The sequence below is a fragment of the Ursus maritimus genome, unplaced genomic scaffold (assembly GCF_017311325.1).
Source record: "Ursus maritimus isolate PB19 unplaced genomic scaffold, ASM1731132v1 scaffold_18, whole genome shotgun sequence".
Classification (NCBI taxonomy): domain Eukaryota; kingdom Metazoa; phylum Chordata; class Mammalia; order Carnivora; family Ursidae; genus Ursus; species Ursus maritimus.
Genome location: NW_024424230.1, coordinates 37,959,826 through 37,980,174, shown reverse-complemented (window position 1 = coordinate 37,980,174; position 20,349 = coordinate 37,959,826). Strand labels below are relative to the sequence as shown.

General features: G+C 33.1%; 1 protein-coding gene across 1 annotated transcript in view; it reads right to left on the bottom strand.

Annotated features, from left to right (window-relative positions):
- The window catches only part of CCDC178 (coiled-coil domain containing 178), a 403,099-nt gene that overhangs the window by 302,991 nt on the left and 79,759 nt on the right, over positions 1–20,349 (bottom strand). Inside the window, 1 exon segment of the mRNA XM_040632379.1 lies at positions 9,901–10,054. Coding sequence (XP_040488313.1) covers positions 9,901–10,054 — 154 coding nt within the window.

Sequence of the window (20,349 nt, the reverse complement as noted above, 5' to 3'; positions counted from 1 at the left end):
CCCATGTATGCCCGGGATGCAGTCATTCATTCATTCACTCATTCGTATATATGTACATATGTACATATACGTATGTATGCATGTATGAATATCTATATATTCATGTATCTTATATGTATGCATATATGTTTATGTATATGTATGCATATATGTGTGCATGTATCTGTGTTTCTGTGTGTATTCCATTAGACAGTGGGGACATGTCCAAAATATTTTTTAGATAATCACTTCTCTATTTTTGGTTACACTGAAATAGTTGAGGGGCAATATCCTTATGTGTCCTTCTAGATTAAAGAACATGTGAATCACTTCAATTAAAAAAGTATTTCAATTAAAATTGATTAATATTTGTAAATTATACCCAAATACATTAACTGAAATTTTAGCAGTGACATAGAATATAGGTTTTTCCCCCTATTATACATTAAACCACCTCTACAACTAGAAAATGATTGAATTTATAACCTTACAGCATTTTTATCATTTAAAGAATACTAAAGAAAGTAACCAATATTTACAGTACTTAATACAGAGTTACTCTCTCTACGAGAACTGTGAAGTACAAGAAATCCAGTGGGTAGTTTCATCTAAAAGTTAATCATAAGGCACCAAATGCATACAGAATTATTTATTATGGGAATAACTTAGCTCTCCATTTGACTCAAATCAATTGTAAAATTTCCAAAATCTATCTCTTTTACAACATAGATAATGTTTGCCTTAAAGACAAGTCAGGAATTTTTATTTTAAAGAATTAGTAAATTAAATCACAAATGATACTGAGGAGGGAAAAACCTCCTATACTTATAATGCAAACACCAAGAACTGTTATGTAGTTTGGGTTTTTTTTAAGTTTTTTAAAAATTTATTTTTTTAAAGTTAACATGCATAAAAGGAAACTGCAAAACACAAGAAGCAAAGAACAAAGTCATCTGTAATCACAAGCAGTTTACAGTTTGACTGCTAGGTCCCATGTGCGTATCTATATAACTAAGCATTTTAATGTAATTAAGATCACACAGTTACGTATCATGCTTTTTTACACAACACAAATATTTATTATTTTAAAGTCCCAAAACTACGAGTATTTTGATAACCAAGAATACACTACTCAAACTCAATTTGAAAGAAAAAAAAATGTAATCCTGCCTTACTTGGTGACAAAAATGTCATAAAAGACAAAAATGGCAAAGGCCTCTGGATAACGATATTGGCAAAATTACAATTAAAATAATGCATTTTCTTCATGTTCAATTAAAAATGAGACAAAATAACAAGAGTACACAAAGTATAATGTTTCTGAAAGACTTCATTATCCAGTCTACACTATTAGCAAGGAATTATGTTGCTATTGAATCACTCAGTATCTTCCTACAGTGTAGCCAAAAGTGATGTACGTACATTAACAGTTATCATTTAAATGTAAATATGAACACACCCACATACATCTCTCCCTCTATACTTCCTTCTGCCCCTCTGCTGCCAACCTAATAAGTCCTTACATTTATTTCTCAGAGACAGTTTAACAATTCCATGTTCAAGATGCTTCTTTCCTATCAATTATAACAAAAAGAAACTTATAAATTGGTTAATTCATTGGCTGCACATTTCATCATACGTTCTACCTCAGGATATCTGAAAAACTTCAATGTTACAAATCATGAACCTTTTCCACAATAAACACAGGTACTTTACAAAAACACACATACAGACCTCTGGTTATAATTTAAAACCGTCTTCAGGGTATGGAGATACTAGTAAAAAGCCCTTCCCTCCACCCTTCCTCTGCTCCCTCCACCATTTCAATGACTAAGTACAGGAATACATCTCATTCCAAGAGGTAGATTAACAGACACCCCCAGAACAGTCCTTCCTGAAAACTAACAAAAGGACATTTATTATAACAGGACTATTTTACCACCCTTACTTTTTATATACTTTGGACATTAGGACTTGCTTATCCTTTAATACACAGCAGTGTTAACTATAGTGCACTTACAGAACAATGGTTAGACCATCTGAACTTGGCTAAAGACTCACGGGTACAGAATGCTTCTCTCCTCACTCCCTTCCCTGCCCAACCCACACCCTGCCACCCAGTGAACAGTCAGCATACTCTCCAGGACATCAAGCTTAACAATTCCATTCCCAAAATACAATCATTCTTATGAATTAACAGAATACTTAAAGTGTTACTTTAACCCTATGCCTTTAACAAATGCTCAACGTTTAAATATCTAGAAGACTAGATTTTTTTCAAGTAAGGATTTATTTAGTTTGCCCACTATATACACAGCAGCATTGAAGGAAGGAATATTCTGGCCTAGAGCCCTCCCTCTTCCCATCTCTATCAGCCCAGGAGAAAGTGTAAGTATCTGTAACCCTTAGAGGGAATTTTAACAAGGGAATTTTAACAGTTTCACTTCCTCTAGTTGTTTGAAGAACAATCCTTTCTGTAAATCGAAACACGGTGTACACAATGTTTACTAACTACTTTTTCATAGACTGGAAACATTTTTAACATCTAAAAAGATGAGATGTTGTAAATTAGGACTCATTTGTCCCTTATATGCACCATATACACAACTAAGTAAAACAAAATGCAGACATATGGGACAATGGTTAATCCTCCTAACTATAAACATTCTGATATTAAACTCTTTGTGCTTTCTTCTCCTTCTTCCCTGAACAAGCACAAATATTATACAATGCGTACTGCTCTGAGGGGTGGTTTATGTTTAAGGTGATATTTAAAATTTTTTTAGATTTAAAGAAACAATCTGTAACATCAACAACATTTGAAGTTTTAACATTAGGTAAAAGGTAAGAATAGTATAAACTCAGATCTTAAATTGTGAACAGTTGCCATACAAGTTCTTGTGGACAATAACTCTACAAGATTAATGATATGAAAGCCAAGAAATTAAATTAATGGAAATATTGTTGTTAAAAAAATGAGTTAATTTTGGAAAATGTAAAAATGAAGGCAAATCATTCAAGCCCTACCAGAAATACATGGGATAGGATTCTTGCTTGAACCTCTAATACTACACCATAATTCAACTTTTACTATTTTTCCATCACAATATTATTTTGTTAAAATGAACAGTTATGTTAATATTTAAATTTCAGAAATACTTACCATAGCTTTGATTAAAATACTTAAAAACTGAAAACATCATAAATGTTCAATAATAAAGTTCTAAGAAACTCTCAATTATTAAAATTACATTGTAAAATATAAGATAATTTTGAATAAGTTTTTATATAAGGAGAAAAATGTCATCAATTACTGTATGCATATGATAATATAGTTTTTAAATATAGCACAGAGCCTGTTTATGCACAGCAAAATATTAGCGGTGACCACAGCTGGATAGTGAAGTCATAGATCAATATTTCCTTTACTCACATGAGTATATTCTAAACTCTGAGTCGTGCACATTAAATATTTGTGCTATTCAAAAAGTGCCTTAAAGAAATGTTAGCTAACAGTTTGTATAATGAATGCTACCAGATTTTGTAGGGGTTGTAAGGAAGAAAATACGATCCCTTAGTAATTTCAGTGTAGTGTGGTGGTGAAAACTGACTGGAAATTATTTAGTGGGAATGCAGGAGAGAAATCTGAGAGAGTGAATACAGAAAATCCTTTAAATAACTTTTGTTTCAAAGTGTAACAAGAAATGCAACTGTAGTTCTTAAGGAAAGATTTAAAAACAAAAACAAAAACATTACGCATTCAAAACAGAGAAGCGAAAGGTAAAAAGGAATAGAATAAGCCTAAAGGAATAAGAAGAAAATAAATCGTTAATTGTAAAAGCATACGTTAATATTTTAAAGTTGGAAATTGTAGTGTTATGAAATCTAGGGGCCACCTCTTATTATTTATCCCATTTATAAAAATTTAAAAATCTAATTAAAAAGTGAAAAATACATATAATTAATTAGAAATAAGAGATAAAAGTGTAAGACAGCATTCTATATCATATCAAAATCATTTCAAAATCTTAATCCAGTTGGGTTATTTCTAGGGCCATTAAAAAATTGTAAATTAACCTTAAGAAGAAATATATAACCTGGTAAGACCAATCATGTGATGAAATAAAAAAACTGTCCATGACAAATAAACAATAATTCAATTAAAAAACATAAAAGCACCAGAGTTATATTTTCACCAAAGGGTTTTATCAAACTTTCAGGAAAAAGTTATTTAAATCCATATTAATTCCTCAGGTAATAAGAAAGGAAGAAAAGCTTCACAATTCATTTTTTAAAGCTAGTATAATCCTGATAAGAAAATCTATCAAATATAGCACAAATTAAGAACACTGGAATACAGACTAACTTATGAATATGGATGCAAAATCTTAAATAAAATACTTGCAAATCAAACTCAGCAGTAAATTAAAGGAACAATAAACCATAACCAAGCAGAATCATCTCAAGAATTTAAAAAAGATTTAATATTAATATAATACATCACTTCAATAGGTCAAATGAGAAACTCTTCAGAATCTTCACAGATGCTCACAAAGTGACATCTATTCCTGGTAAACAGTTTTTTATAACCTGAGCATATTTTTTAAATCTTAAACACGAAAATGAGCATATATTTGAAATCAACATTTAGATAACATTAAGCACTTCTTTAAAATAAGAAATGAAATAAAGTCAATTTCATTGATTTTTAAAATATTTTAGAAATATGCCACACTGAGTTTGAAATCTTATGATGAAAAAATTAGCAATATGTACTTTTATGTATATTATCACATTTTATCCATATATAATAATATTATTTTATAATGAAAGAATATAAAAATATTGCTTTGTAGTTTGGTTCTACCACTTAATAGCTTTGTGTCCATGAAGAATTTACTCTGCCTCTTTAGACTAGTTTCTTATTTGGTGATAGTAATAATTATGCATATGATTAGTAATAATTATTTGATTACCTTTTTTAAGAAATAAATTGCTTAATTCAGAAGACTTTAAGGTAAAATATGAATCAAAAAGTAGAATTTGCTTATGGATGTTTTGTGGTAGCAGGATTTACACTACTATAGACCAATAAGGTAGTAATAAATAATAAATTTCTACTAACAAAATTGATATCCAAAAATGAAAACATAAGCATATATACAAAAGCCATTCACTTATTTACAACCTTCATCTGCAATCTGATTTTTTTTTAAAGTTTTGTGTACCTGCCACTGGTCAGTAAAATATGAAAATCACAAAGGGTTTCTAAATCTTTAAAAGTCATTTTTTATTACCTAATGAAATGACTGGATAAAATGAAATACAGATGGCTGTTTTTTTACTATCATAAGAAACTAAGAGTTGCAGATGATGATGTTCTGAAAAAATTCTGAACTATGGCAGTAGTAGACTTCAAAGAAAACATGAGAAAAGAATTTATAGAAAATCTGTACTTTTGTATTTAAAAAGAATTTGATTTGACAATATTTTTAAAGTACTTAATTTCAGGATGTTTTCTGGTCTACAAAAGCTACTGTTTATAGAAATGAGAAGGAAAAATGTGTTTTCATAGATACAATTCCAACACAAATTAAAAAAAGTGTACGTTAATGAAGTACAGACTAAATCGGAAGCATGATATGCCTTGAAATTTTAAAAAATTAGTTAGATTTTATGTGCAATTAGGCAGCACAAATCTTTTACTTTTCTCTTGAGCTAGAAGTTTCAACTGCATACCAAAAAATAATGCATGGAAGTGATGCACATCATTGCTTTTAATTGAGTGCTTAACATGCGCTCTTTGAAAACCTAGCTTAAAGGTTTTTATAATGAGCAAAATGCAGGAAAAAAATTAATATATCTAAACTTCATCATGTTCTGATTTTCCCCAGGAAGTATGATAGTCCCCAAATGATTTCTATAATTGAAAAAGATTACTAACCTTATAAAATATGTTCATAATATCTCATCAAAAATAACATTTTGTTATGAAGGGCCACACGTGCCATTTTAGAGATGATCAAAGAAATAAAAAACTGATTGTAGGCTTAGTGAATGAATTTTCCATTTTTGAAGTTATTTTATTAACAATGATATTCTTTAAGATGACAAATTTCAGCTGATCAGGAAATTGAGAACATAATTATTTGATAACACTGTATAATATTTTTAAAATTTTTATTGGTTGTGCTGTATTTCCCTGATGCTTATAGTAGTCCCTGGAAAGAAATTTTATGTAAGAAAGCTACAGGCATTAGAAAGCTACATGCATTATTTTAAATCTTCACAGATTATCTGAATGTATGCACTATACACTCCACACCTCACAAAATTCTTTCCAAGCTCACAAGGTGATAAGTTTCTTTTTCTCCATTTATTCTTCCTTCTATCTTTCCTTTCCTTCTTCCTTCTTCTTATCTTCCCTTCCTTCCCTCCTTTCCTTCCTTCCTTTTCTTTCATTTATTCACTGCTTAACTCACTCATTCAAAAAGCCTGAAATGCCTTTTCTTGAGTGCCTAATATGGCATTTCATTGAGTACCTAATATAGGACAGATACTGTGCATGTTACACAGAGGAAACAAAAATCACAATGTACCTCTTATCATTGAAAACCGTATAGTCTAAAAAGAAGTAGACAAGTAATCACTGACTTCAACAGTGTTGTAAGTATTGGTATGGAGGTAAACATAGAGTGCAATTAGAGACCAAAGCAGACAGAAAAAAGTGAAGAGACTGTTTCACCAACGATTTTACCCCTTCTAAGCTGAAGTTTAAAATGAGAGGATTTATGAGGTGCCTGGGTGGCTCAGTCGGCTAAGCATCTGACTCCTGATTTCGGCTCAGGTCATGATCTCAGGGTCCTGACACTAAGACCCTCGATGGGCTTCAGAAAGGTGTGGAGCCTGTGTAAGATTCTTTCTTCCTCTCCCTCTGCTCCTCCCCTCACTGCTCACAAGCGTGCATGTGCTCTCTCTTAAAAAAATAAAAAATAAATAAATGAAATGAGAGGATTCAGCCAGACAATGGGAGGATGAGTGAGTTGAATACTGACTTTATAATTAGAGGGTACTGTATTTATGAAAAGATAGAATAAAGAAAGAACTTGGCACATTCTGGCCTCTTGGGGTTTTTCCAGGTAGTTAGAGAACAGAGTTAGAGGGAAAAGATACTTCTATTACTATCGACTTAAGATCAATTTCTCCCAATTCATTATTTCCATGTCATCCCTTCTGGCACTTTGGCCCACTGTGTTTTAGTTTAGTGTTTTAAACCTTGCCTATTTCTGGATTCTTTTACATCGCCTATGCAGCGGTGTAAGTCATGCCCATATTAAGTCAGGTGCATATTCCCTACAATGCATAAAAGAGAACAAAATATAGACATTTTCAGGGAAACAAAATTTTGAAAATACCAAATCTAGCTCACTAAGAAAGCTTGTAAAAGATACACTTTAGTAACAAGAAAAAAATAATGCAATAGGAGTGTCTGATAAACAGGGGCGCCTGGGTGGCTCAGTCTTTAAGCGTCTGCCTTCGGCTCAGGGCGTGATCCCGGATCCCTGGGATCGAGCCCCGCATCAGGCTCCTCTGCTGGAAGCCTGCTTCTTCCTCTCCCACTCCCCCTGCTTGTGTTCCCTCTCTCGCTGGCTGTCTCTCTCTCCGTCAAATAAATAAATTAAAAAATCTTAAAAAAAAAAAAAAGGGAGTGTCTGATAAACAAAAAGAGTTGTGTGCAAAATGTTACACTGGGAAAAAATTTAATCAAACATTTATTGTGTAAACTAATAAAAATTATCTTAATATGGCAATTATTAAATAAGATAGGCATAACATGATGGAAGATTAGCTACACAATAAGAAAAAATCATAAGGTCCTTAAACTGTTCAAGAAGTTAAAGATGTTGATTAAGCTTCATAGTAAGTGAAATATGCATTCCAAACTTCTAATAATTTATAGCTTAAAATGTAAAAATAAAATATATCATAAGCAAAAACTTAATTCTAAACATTCGAAATTTAGTTTCATCTAAAACATGGCTACAAACTATATAAAGCAGAAAATAACAGAAAAATGGAAAAAATAAGAAAGAAATCCACTATCACATTGAAATACTTTAATACAGCTGTCAGTAATTTATACATCGGCCAGAAAATAAATCAGAAATACAAAAGATTTAAATAACAGAATTAGCACAGTTTACAAAATGAACTTGTTTAGGATTGCATCCCACTACCAGAGAAAAGATTTTTCCTAAATAAAATATTAATGCAAATTACCCATGTAATAGGACAAAAATTAAGCCTTCACAATACCTACCATATAGACTACATTTATGAATAAATCAGAATTACATTAAGAATTTATTTTTAAAAATAACTTTAAAATTCAGTGGAGATATAAGGGTTAATTTGTCTAAGACTAATCTCAGGTTGATTTTCCAGAGAGTTTGTCTTCTACAAAGTTCCAAGGAAACTGGCTGAGGTTCAATTTAGAAAAACTACCCAAATAAATGGACAGATAGATCATGTTTATGTTTAGGTATCTCCATCATAAAGATCTCATTTTTCCATCATACAATCAATAAATGAATATGATTCCAATCATAATTCCAATAAAACTTCTGAAGGAAATGAGTAAGATAACACTGAAATTTATACGGAAGGTCAAAGATCAAGAACAACCTAAAACTCATAAAGAAATGTAAGACTGAGGGATTCACCATAATAGATAATCAAAACTCATTATAGAAAGCATCATATAAATATGAGAAGCCAAATTTCAAAACATTTAGAATAAAATGCCAGAGAATATTTTTTGACCTCAAGGTAGAAAAAATTATTCTTAAACTCAGAAAAGCCCAAAGGTCAAAGGAAAGTATTTATAACTTTTACTACATTAAAACTGAAGCTTCTCTTCATCAGAAGTTACCATAAAGAAATGAAAGAAGAATGGATAAACATATTTTTAACATATGTAACTTAAAAATATTTAGTATTGATAATATTCAACAAATTCTAACAAATCAGTCAACATATAATCACTCAACAGATGGGGAAAAATCGTGAGCAGCTTTTTCACAAAAAAAGGAAATACAAATGACCTCCAAAAAGCCATCAAAACATGCTTAGTCTCACTCTTGATTATAGATTAATTTTAAAAATTTAATGAGACAATTAAAGAGTATATAGATAGAAATATACTATAATATTATAATAGAAATATTATAATAGAAAGTGGCAATAAAAAACATGTAGTTTTAAATCTCAGTAGGAAAGCCAAATGGTTCAGAATGTGTATATTATTGCTTTGTACTATAGTATTATTTCTTTTTACCATTTTATCAATTCTTTTTACTATTATTTCTTTTACTATAGTAAATGAGATGTGGCAGAAGAGGAAGGAAGGCAGGATGATGAGTCATAAGGGAGGGTCAGAGTGATACTATGCCAGAGAGGACTCAACCCCCCATTCCTGATTTAAAGATATAAGGGAACCACCAGCCTGGGATGCAAGCAGCCTCTGAAAGCTGAGAATGATCCCAGGCTGACAGCAAGGGAAACAATGACTTTGGTTCTAAAAGCACAGAAACTGAGTCCTGCCAAAACTGAAATGAGCCTGACAGCAGCTTAATCCTAGAGTCTCCAGAAAGAAATGCAGGGCAGCGGATAGCTTGATTTCGGTCTTAGAAGACCCAGAGCACAGGAACCAGCTAGGACATGACCCAAAGAAATCTTGAGATAATAAATGGGGGTTGTTTCAAGCTGCTAAGATTCTGGTAATCTGTTATGCATTAAGAGAAAACCAATATAGACAGAAAAATGGCTAATTGCTATTTCATTACTGACAGTAAGTTTTAACAGCTATGGCTTAAAACTAAAATCAGTATTTTTTTTTTATTTTTAAATAGGAAAACCCACCGTTTTTGATAAAGCAGATAATTCCTTTCTTGATGTCTTTGTTCCCTTCAATGCTTCACTCACTGCTTCTTCATTCTCCACAATACTAACATTAATATTTTCTACTGCTACAGAGTAGTGACTATATAGATTGTTAAGTTTCTCTCTCTCTCTCCTAAGAGGAAAAACACAGTTAGCTTTATTCAAAATGAAAGGAAAATCATGTTTAAAATTATATGTAAACTAGTTTCTGACTTAACAATATAAATCAATGGAATTTACCTATTCCTAATATTTCTCCCATCCCAAAGCAACTTCTTAAAAGTACAATTTAGGATCAAGAAAGTAAATGGTGAGAAAAAATTCACCACATGTATTTATGTTTCCAACAGAAAAAAATTGAGAGAAAAGTGATTTCTAAATTATTTAAAATAAATCATCTTTTGATTTGATTTCAGGTGACAAGAGTTAAGCACCTTTGATTCGGAGGGTGAGCAGTACAGGGATGGAAAGGCAAGACAAAAAGAAGAGAAAAAAAGAAGAGAGGATGTAGAAGTGAAAAGAACACACATTATTAAAGCCCGAGTTTACTGTTTTGTCTTTCTCGGTCTTAGAGGTAAAATGGAGGAAACTACAGCTTAGAAAAACAACAGGTTAACTAAAATATAAATTGCCAAGGAATATTTTGTTCTTATGTGATCTTCCACAAAGAAAGCCAGAGCTAAAATGTGATCCACATAATCCTGTATCTTCACTGGTAGGTAGAAAACACATTCCAAATATAAAAGCCCCGTTAGACACTGGTGTTACAATTTAACACACATAAAAACTATGGTGAGAAAATTATTTCCATAATGTATCAGTAAGAAATACAGATAACTCCACCTGGAAGTAGCCCAGGTTCTCACGCACTAATCCTGACTTTAGGAATAGAGTCAAATGAAACTGAAAGATATAACCTCACTATGGAAATGAAAGTTAAAACAATAAACAAATAAGCAAAAAGATTCTTCTTTACCCTTCCACGTCTAGAGAGTATAGATCTCCCTATCAGAATTCTAGAAGCCAAGTAGATAATGAGAGATGGGGAAGCTCAGCATTCAAAATATATGTTTGGTATTATTTCTTTCTTTTGAAATTAACTTCTCTTTTTCCAGTGGTATCTATTTCCCCCAGTCCAAATAATGAACTATATATAGACTCTGACTAAGAAGTGGACAACTGCCCAGTGACATTGAATTCAGGCACTAAGTATTATTTTAATTGTCTCATCCCAATTTCCTAAAGTTGATGACACCAATTCCTCAGCCTTTTATGGATTTTTCAGGATAAAAGTTAGCTACCAGTGCCCCCAGACACCAGTAGTTTAGATGTTATCATTCTCATATATGCTAAATCAGAATAAATTTAGAAGAATAAAATGGGAAGAATCATCTACCTGTTAAGAGTTACAATGTAGAGCAATCAAGATACTAAAGACCATATGCTATATGTATGCTTCCATTCATATGGATTTCACAAACAGGCAAAACTAAGTCTGGTGATAGAAGTCAGAATGAAGATGACCTCTTTGGGGTGGAAGGGGGCATTGGTATGGATTGGGAAAGAGAACAAGAGAAACTTCTAGTAAGCTGAAAACTTCTATATCTTAATCAGGGGCATGCTTACATAAGTGTATACATATTTTAAAAAGCATCAGTGTATACACTTGATAGCACATATAATCACGTTTCTGTGTATTAATTCTCAACAAATTAAAACATAGTAAAGAACAATAAACACATCTCCAAAATTTTATTTAATAAATAATTTATGACTCCTCTAATACTTACAGGAGACCTTTAAGAAATTACACTTAGATGAAAAGAAAATCATCAAAGAAGGATTTATATGACATAATAAAAAATGTTAAGTGTAGGAGTTAATACAAATGTACCTTCATGTTTATTTATTAGTTATAAAAACCACTAGCTAATTTTTATATTCAAAATTGAGAAGGAAAAATTTTAGAAAATGTTACAAAATGGAAAACATTATATTTGTAATTAATATGGGATCTGTCTTGTGCCAGATAGAAGAATCAAATGCTGATACATGTATAAATGTATATATATGGAGACAGATAAATGATTAAAATAGAAATAGAAACATGATTGATAGCTTCAAGATATACAAAGTAAGAAAAGGAGTGTGGAAAATTGACAGCATTATGGTTTCAATTCCTCACCCAGTCCTATATTCACTTCCTTTGCCATGTAACTCTGTGGGATTCTCCAACTCTAACTTCAAGCTTAGCCATTTGATTTGCCATTGCCATTTGGATTTTAGCAAATGGGATGCCAGCAGTTCATGTGTGACTGTGCTTGCTTGCTCACTCCTCTCCTATTACCATGCAAACATCGCTAACCAACTGGAGAGGGTATTGCCAAATCTCCCCAGTTGTCTCAGCTAAGACTTTCCTACATCAGCAGAAAGCTAGCCAAACCCCACAAAAATAAACAAACAAACAAATAAAGGAGTATACTGACTGTATTAAGAAGATAATGATCAGATTTACAAAAAAGCACAGAAATCAGTTATATGTGACCTGGAAGAATCAATCTAAAATAAAACCAAACAGAAACACTTCTAACTAAATAAATAAAATGAGATCTGCCAGTGAAGTTCTAATCAGAATGAATCTTTTAGAATATCAAGATCAAGAAAAAATATACTTTAAAAGATGATACATTAAGGGGATTAAATAATGCATATGTATGGGGTGCCTGGGAAGCTCAGTCGGTTAAGCATCTGCCTTCAGCTCAGGTCATGATCCCAGGGTCCTGGGATTGAGCCCCGCATTGGGCTCCCTGCTCAGCAATGAGTCAGCTTCTCCTCTGCCTCTGTGCTCCCTCTCCCTCTGTGCTCTCTCTCTCTCGCTCTCTCTCAAGTAAATAATAAAGAAAAATCTTAAAAAAAAATAATGCATGTATACACACACACACACACATATGCACACACATATATATGCACACATATATATATATGAAAATACACAATGAGAATAGAAAAGCTATAAAATCATATGCCCTTAATATAGCCTAGACATACATAAAGAAAACGCTGACAGCATTATAAAAATAAGTTAACTAGCATAAGATTTTTAAATATTTCTGTCAGAAAATGATAGAAATGATAGATCAAGCAAATGAAAATAAGTAAAACTACTCCTTGTTATCACACTCCTGGTTGTTAGCAGGTTGATTTTCAAGGGTTGTTGGCCTAGATTGTGTCCTTGCCATGTGGGCTTCTCTATAGAGCATCTCAAAACATGGCAGCTAAATTCATTGTAGCAAATAAGCAATAGAACAAGAAAGTGCTAGCAAGACAAAAGTCACAGTTCTTACAACCTAATCATAAAGATGACATTCCATTACTTTTACTTTACTCTATTTATTAGAAGGAACTCTCTGGATCTACCCCACATGCAAGGGGAGGTGACTTTAGGAGAGTTTATCAAAAGGCAGATATCACTGAAAGTCATTTCAGAAGCTGCTAACCAACCACAGAGCTCCTTGGTAATTTACAGTTTTCATAGTTGGAGGTTTGTGAGGTGATACCTATGGCTTTCACAGTAGTTGCAGAATACAACAGAATTATATGCCAGAAGAAAGTCTTCAGAAGGTTTAAAAATGTATATGAGAAAATGATCAAGAGACATGGAAGATACAGTAAGAAAAACTAATATGTGTTGGAGTCATAGAAGAAATCGAAAATGGGACCAAGGCATTGTTTGAAAAGATTATGATTGAAAATGCCCAAGGATAATCATAATTATAATGCATAGATTCAGTAATACCAGAAGACTAACAAATCTCAACAGAATAAAAATTGATCCACACCAAAAGTATCTATAAAATTAACAAACTTTCAAAATCAAGAGATGATCTTAAAAGCACAGAATAGTTGCATAGCAATCCGTCAAAAGGCCAATATATTTCTTAACAGCAAAAATGAAAATTAGATTATAGAATGATATATTTAACATATTAAAGGACAATTAAAAATCAAGAAATCTATGAAAATAAAAAATATCCTTCAGGGGAAGCCTAGGTGGCTCAGTTGGTTAAGCTTCTGCCTTCAGCTCAGGTCATGATCCCAGGGCCCTGGGATTGAGCCCCCATTGGTCTCCCTGCTCAGTGGGGAGTCTGCTTCTTCCTCTCCCTCTGCTCCTCCCTGCCCCATTCCTACTCTCTCTCTCTCAAATAAATAAAATATTCAAACCTAAGAAAGAAAGAAAGAAAGAAAGAAAGAGAAAGAAAGAAAAGAAAGAAAGAAAGAAAGAAAGAAAAACAATATTCTCATGGGTTATAAAAATGAAATAGTCAACAACAATAAATATTTAATTCAGTGGGAATGTGGTAACGACAGTAAAAATTTTCATAAGTCCTTTTCTTGTCTAGCATGTTAAAAGTGTCTTTGGAGTTTGATCACCTAGTTTGTATGTGGTAGTTAATAGGATTTCCTACAAAAAGAACAGGACCAAATTATAACTGCCAAAATAGAAAAGGAAAAAAAAGAAAAAACTAATGTGAAAGAAGTCAAAAATGAATAAGAAAATAAAACATATGAGGGCAAATATATGGTGGTTTAAATCCAAATGTATTAGTGATTTATGAATGCATTTAATGGTCCACCTTTAAAAATGTTTTCAATTGATAAAAAAAATCTATCTAAATAATGTTTACAAGAGATGTGTATAAAACATAAGGACTCAAAAATATTGAAATTTCAAAACTGAAAATATCTCCCAGATAAACATCAAAAAACAAAGCTAATGAAGCTATATTACTATCTTAATTGAGTTTAAGGCAAAAAGCATTCCAAGAATCAATTCACAATGATTAATAAGGTTAGTCATCCTCCAGAAAGATATAACAACATTAAACTTGTAAGAACCTGAGAGAACTTCAAAATATAAAGCAAAAACTGATGGCATTAAAAAAAAAAAAAGAGGTAGAGAGACACATCATTATAGTAGGTGATTTTACCACACTTTTCTCAATAATAGAAAAAGTAGTAAAAATCAGTAATGATAAGGAACACTGTTTCTTAAACATCACCTTGGGATCTTTTAAAAATGCAGACTCTCATTCAATAGGTCTGAGTTGCAAAAATTCTACATATTGAAGAAGCACCTAGGTAAAGCTGATGTTGTTGGTCCATTGACCGCACTTGAAATAGCAAGGGTATACAAAGATTAACCTTTACAAATAGTAAACTTGACCTAATGAGACAGTAATCAACAGTACATTCAATAAGTAAAGTACATAAGAAATATTTACCAAAAAAACAAAAAAATAAGAAACATCCCAAGCCACTGAGCCAAAAATGAAGACTCGGTAATTTTCATGGGTTGAAACTATATGTTCCCTGACCAAAACACAAATTCAGCTAGAAAGTATTAATAAAAAGACAACTATAAAATTAGAAATCATCATGAAAATTTTTTTTAAAATGTATTTTTTAATAGCCCATGCATCAAAGAAAAAATCAAAATGAAAATTAGAAAATACATGTAACTGAATGACATATAACAAATCAGGTGAGCTACATAAGTGATTGATTTATTAACTAATAGACAATATTTAAAATATGCATTGTATGTGAGGCAACATAAACATAATGGATATTATCTAGATCATAGAACTATGTATAAAAATTTTGTGTTCTTCATTTTGTTTATATTTACTTGAATCCAGCTCCACAATGAGTAAGATTTTTTTCTATCTAAATCATTAATCAATTTGAACAAATAAAAACTTTATTATGATACACTATACCATAAAGAGCTTACAGTGAACAAGAGTAATTAGAAGAATTTCATATAACACAAATACATCAGAAATGTAATAAAAAACACTCCAATCACTAAAATGCAAAATAAAGTCTATATATATTTTAAAATACTCCATTTTATTAGAAATTAAACAAATGCAAATTGAAATACCTGGATGCTATTTATAATTAATACGTGGTTACATAATTTGTTTTTAATAATATCCCATGCTGGAGATTTTTTTAAATAGTCACTTTTGCAGTGATATATATTTATTATAGGCAATTTGACGATATGTATGAAGAACTTTAAAATGACACAGAGAGGCTGGGAAGATGGCAGGGTAGGATGCTGAGCTTGCCTCCTCCCATGCATAAAACTAGCTAACACTTACATCAGTGTAAATAACCCAGAAAATGACTTGAAGACTGGCAGAACAAACTCCACAACTAAAGGTAAAGAAAAAGCCACATCCAGGTAGGTAGGAAGGGCGGAGACAGGGATTTGAAGCCAAACAGACCATGGCCATCCGAGGCAGGGAAGGAGCCAGTTGTATGGAAAAGGGCAAGAAACAGACTATCACACCGGGGAGTCCTCAAGGGGAAGACAAATCCCCATCATTTGGCTTTGAAACAAACAGGGGCCGAATCCTGTGAGTTCTTAGAACTAGTGGGATTTAAGCCCAGGATTTTATTTTATTTTTTTTTAATTAAAGATTTTATTTATTTATTTGAGAGAGCGAGAGCACAAGCAGGGTGAAGGGCAGATGGAGAAGCCGACTTCCCCACTGAGCAGGGAGTCCAATGTGGGACTCTATCCCGGGACTCCAGGATCATGACCTGAGCCAAAGGCAGATGCTTAACCAACTGAGCCACCCAGGCACCCCTACGCCTGGAACTTTAAAACTCAGCAGGCTCTGCTATGAGACAGCCTGGAGGGCAATAGGAAGCTGAGCCCCTGCCCTTAAAGAGATAGCAGGATAAACAGCCACCAAGGATATAGCAAGGAAGCAGCAGTTTAAAAAATGTCTGGGGCATACAGGAAGGAGAGTTATTTACTCATCTCACAGCATGTATCATAGAAGCAGGGATAGCAGGGAAACCTTTCCAGAAATGAGCTGGCAGCCATCATTTCTCTCCCCTGCCCTGCAGTATAAACACATGGCCACCTACAGGAATCAACACAGCAACAATGTTCCCTACCTAACTTACCTATACAAGCCCTAGCCCCTCTAACTACAGCAGATCTGTCCTTTCTACTCATGCTTTTCGTGTCCCTACACTGTGGGGCCTTTCCCCCAGAATACTGGTGTAAACCCAGCCAAAACCATGTCACCCACCCATGCATTTTGTGGGGCCTGGATTCTAGCAGCAGGGTTGGCAGGTCTAATTTTGCAAGCAAACCAGCGTGCACCTTGTTAAAATGCACTCCATCTAGCTGGGACCAAATACTACCCACAAAAAGCAAAGAGAGCTTCTGCAAATGACTAGACTGAAGGAAAGAGTGGCCAGAATACAACAGCAGGGCACAGGCAACACACATAAGAGGCACTCCTGAAGTGCCAGGTCCTGAGGAACACTGCCCTGCAGGGCACTGCAGGACCTTGTCTTCATAAGGCCATTATCTTCAAGAGTTAGACAAAATGAGGAGACAGAGGAATATGTCCCAAATGAAAGAACAGAACAAAATTACAGCAAGACACCTAAGGGAAGCCATATAAATAATATGGTTAGTAGAGAATTTAAGGTAATGATTATGAAGATACCCACTGGACTTGAGAAAAGAGTGGAGAACATCAGTAAGGCCCTTAACAAAGAGATAAAAAAGAACCAATCAGAGATGAAGAACACAATAATTGAAATTAAAAATACACTTAATAGAATAAATAGTATGCAGAGGAAGCAGAGGAACAAATTAATAACCTGGAAGACAGAGTAGTGGAAAACGATCAAGCTGAGCAAGTGAGAGAAAAAAGAATTATACAAATTAAGAACAAACTTATGGAATTCAGTGACTCCATCAAGCATATTAACATTTGCATTATCAAGATCCCAGAAGAAGAGAGAGAGAAAAGGGCGCAGAAAATTTATTTGAAGAAAGATTAGCTGAAAACTTCCCTACTCTGTGGAAGGAAACAGATATCCAGATCCAGAAGGCAAAGAGATCCCCCAACAAAATCAACCCAAGGAGGATCACACCAAAACACACAGTAATTAAAAAGACAAAAAGTAGTGATAAAGAAAGAATTTTAAAAGCACCAAGAGAAAAGAAGACAGTTATATACAAGGGAAACCCTATAAGGCTATCAGCAAATGTTTCAGCAACAAACTGTGCAGGCCAGAAGGAGTAAAATGATATATTCAAAGTGGTGAGAGGGTAAAATCTGCATCCAAGAATACTCTATCAAGAAAGGCTATCATTCGGGGTGCCTGGGTGCCTCAGTCGTTAAGTGTCTGCCTTCAGCTCAGGTCATGATCCCAGCGTTCTGGGATGGAGCCCTGCATCAGGCTCCCTGCTCGGTGGGAAGCCTGCTTCTCCCTCTCCCACTCCCCTTGCTTGTGTTCCCTCTCTCACTGCCTCTCTCTCTGTCAAATAAATATATAAAATCTTAAAAAAAGAAAAAAAAAAGGCTATCATTCAGAATAGTGGCAGAGACAAAGAGCAACAAAAACTAAAGGAGTCATGACCACTAAACCAGCCCTATAAGAAATATTAAGGAGGACTCTCTGAGTGGGGAGGGAAGACCATAAGTGAAAGTATGAAAAGTATGAAAGTATGAAAAGTATGAAAGTATGAAAAATAGAAAACACAAAAGCAGTAAAAATAAGTGCATCTATAAAAATCAGTCAAGGGATTTACAAAATAAAAAGACATAAAATATGACATCATATACCTAAAACCTGGGGGACAGAGGAGTAAAGAATGGGTTCCAACTTAAGCAACCATCAACTTAATATACATTGCTATATGGAGAAGATGTTATATAAAAACTTAATGGCACCCCAAAATAAAAAACCAGTAAAAACTATGAAAGAGAGCAAGAGAAGAAAGGATCAGGGAAAAACTACAAAAACAACCACAAAACAAGTAGCAAAATGGCAATATATACATATCTATCAATAATTACTTTGACTATAAATGGACTAAATACTCCCAAAAAAGGGGGGGGAGTGACAGAGAGGATAAAAAAATAAGATCCATCTATATGCTATCTACAGGAGACTCATTTTGGAGCTAAAGACACGTGCAGATTAAAAGTGAGGGGATGGAGAAACGTTTATCATGCAAATGGATGTCAAAAGAAAGCTGGGGTAGCAATACTTGTAACAGACAAAACATATTTTTAAACAAAGACTATATTAAGAGACAAAGAAGGACACTATATAATAATAAAGGGGACAATGCAAGAAGACATAACATTGTAAATATTTATGTACTCAACATGGGAATACCTAAATACATAAAGCAGTCAATAAAAAAACTGAAAGGAATTAATTGATAGTAATACAATAATAGTAGGGGACTTTAATACTCTACTTATGTCAGTGGACAGATCATGCAAACAAAAAATCAACAGGGAAAAAGTGGTTTTGAATGACATACTGGACTAGATGGACTTAACATTCCATCCTAAAACAGCAAAATACACATTCTTTTCAAGTCAAGTGCACACAAATATTTTCCAAAATAGATCACATATTAGGCTATAAAACAAGTGTCAAGAAATTAAAAAAAAAATCTAAGTGATACTGTACATCTTTTCTGACCACAATCCTATGAAACTAGAAATCAAACACAAGAAAAAATCTGGCAAGGCTACAAATACATGGAGGTTAAATAACATGCTACTAAACAAAGAATGGCTCAACCAAGAAATCAAAAAATAAATAAATAATTACATGGAAACAAATGAAAATAAAAACAAAAGGATCTAAATCTTTGGGATGGAGCAAAAATGGATTGAAAAGGGAAGTCTATAGCAATACAGGCCTACCTCAAGCAGCAAGAAAAAAAAAATCAAATAACCTAACGTTACACCTAAAGGAGCTAGAAAAAGAATAACAAACTTAAAACCAGGAGAAGAAAAGAAAGAAGAAAGACTAAAGCAGAAATAAATGTAGAGAATCTAATAAAACAGTAGAACAGATCAATGAAACCAGGAACTGGTTTTTGAAAAGATCGACAAAATTGATAAACCTCCAGGCAGACTCATTAAAAAAAAAGAGAGAGAGGACTCAAAAAAGCAAAATCACAAATTAAAGAGGCGAAATAACAACCAACACCACAGAAATACAAACAATTGAATGAGAATATTGTGAAAAATTGTACGCCAACAAATTGGACAACCTAGAAGAAATTGATAAATTCCTAGAAACATATAACCTACCATAACTGAATCAGGAAGAAATAAAAAATTTGAACAGACTGATTACCAGCAATGAAATTGGATCAGTAATCAAAAAACTCCCAACAAACAGAAGTCCAGGACCAGACAGCTTCAGAAGTGAATTCTACTAAACATTTGAAGAAGAGTTAATACCTAATCTTCTCAAACTACTGCAAAAAAAATAGGAGAGGAAGGAAAACTTCCAAATTCATTCTATGAGGCCAGCATTACCCTAATACCAATACCAAATAAAGGCACCAAAAAA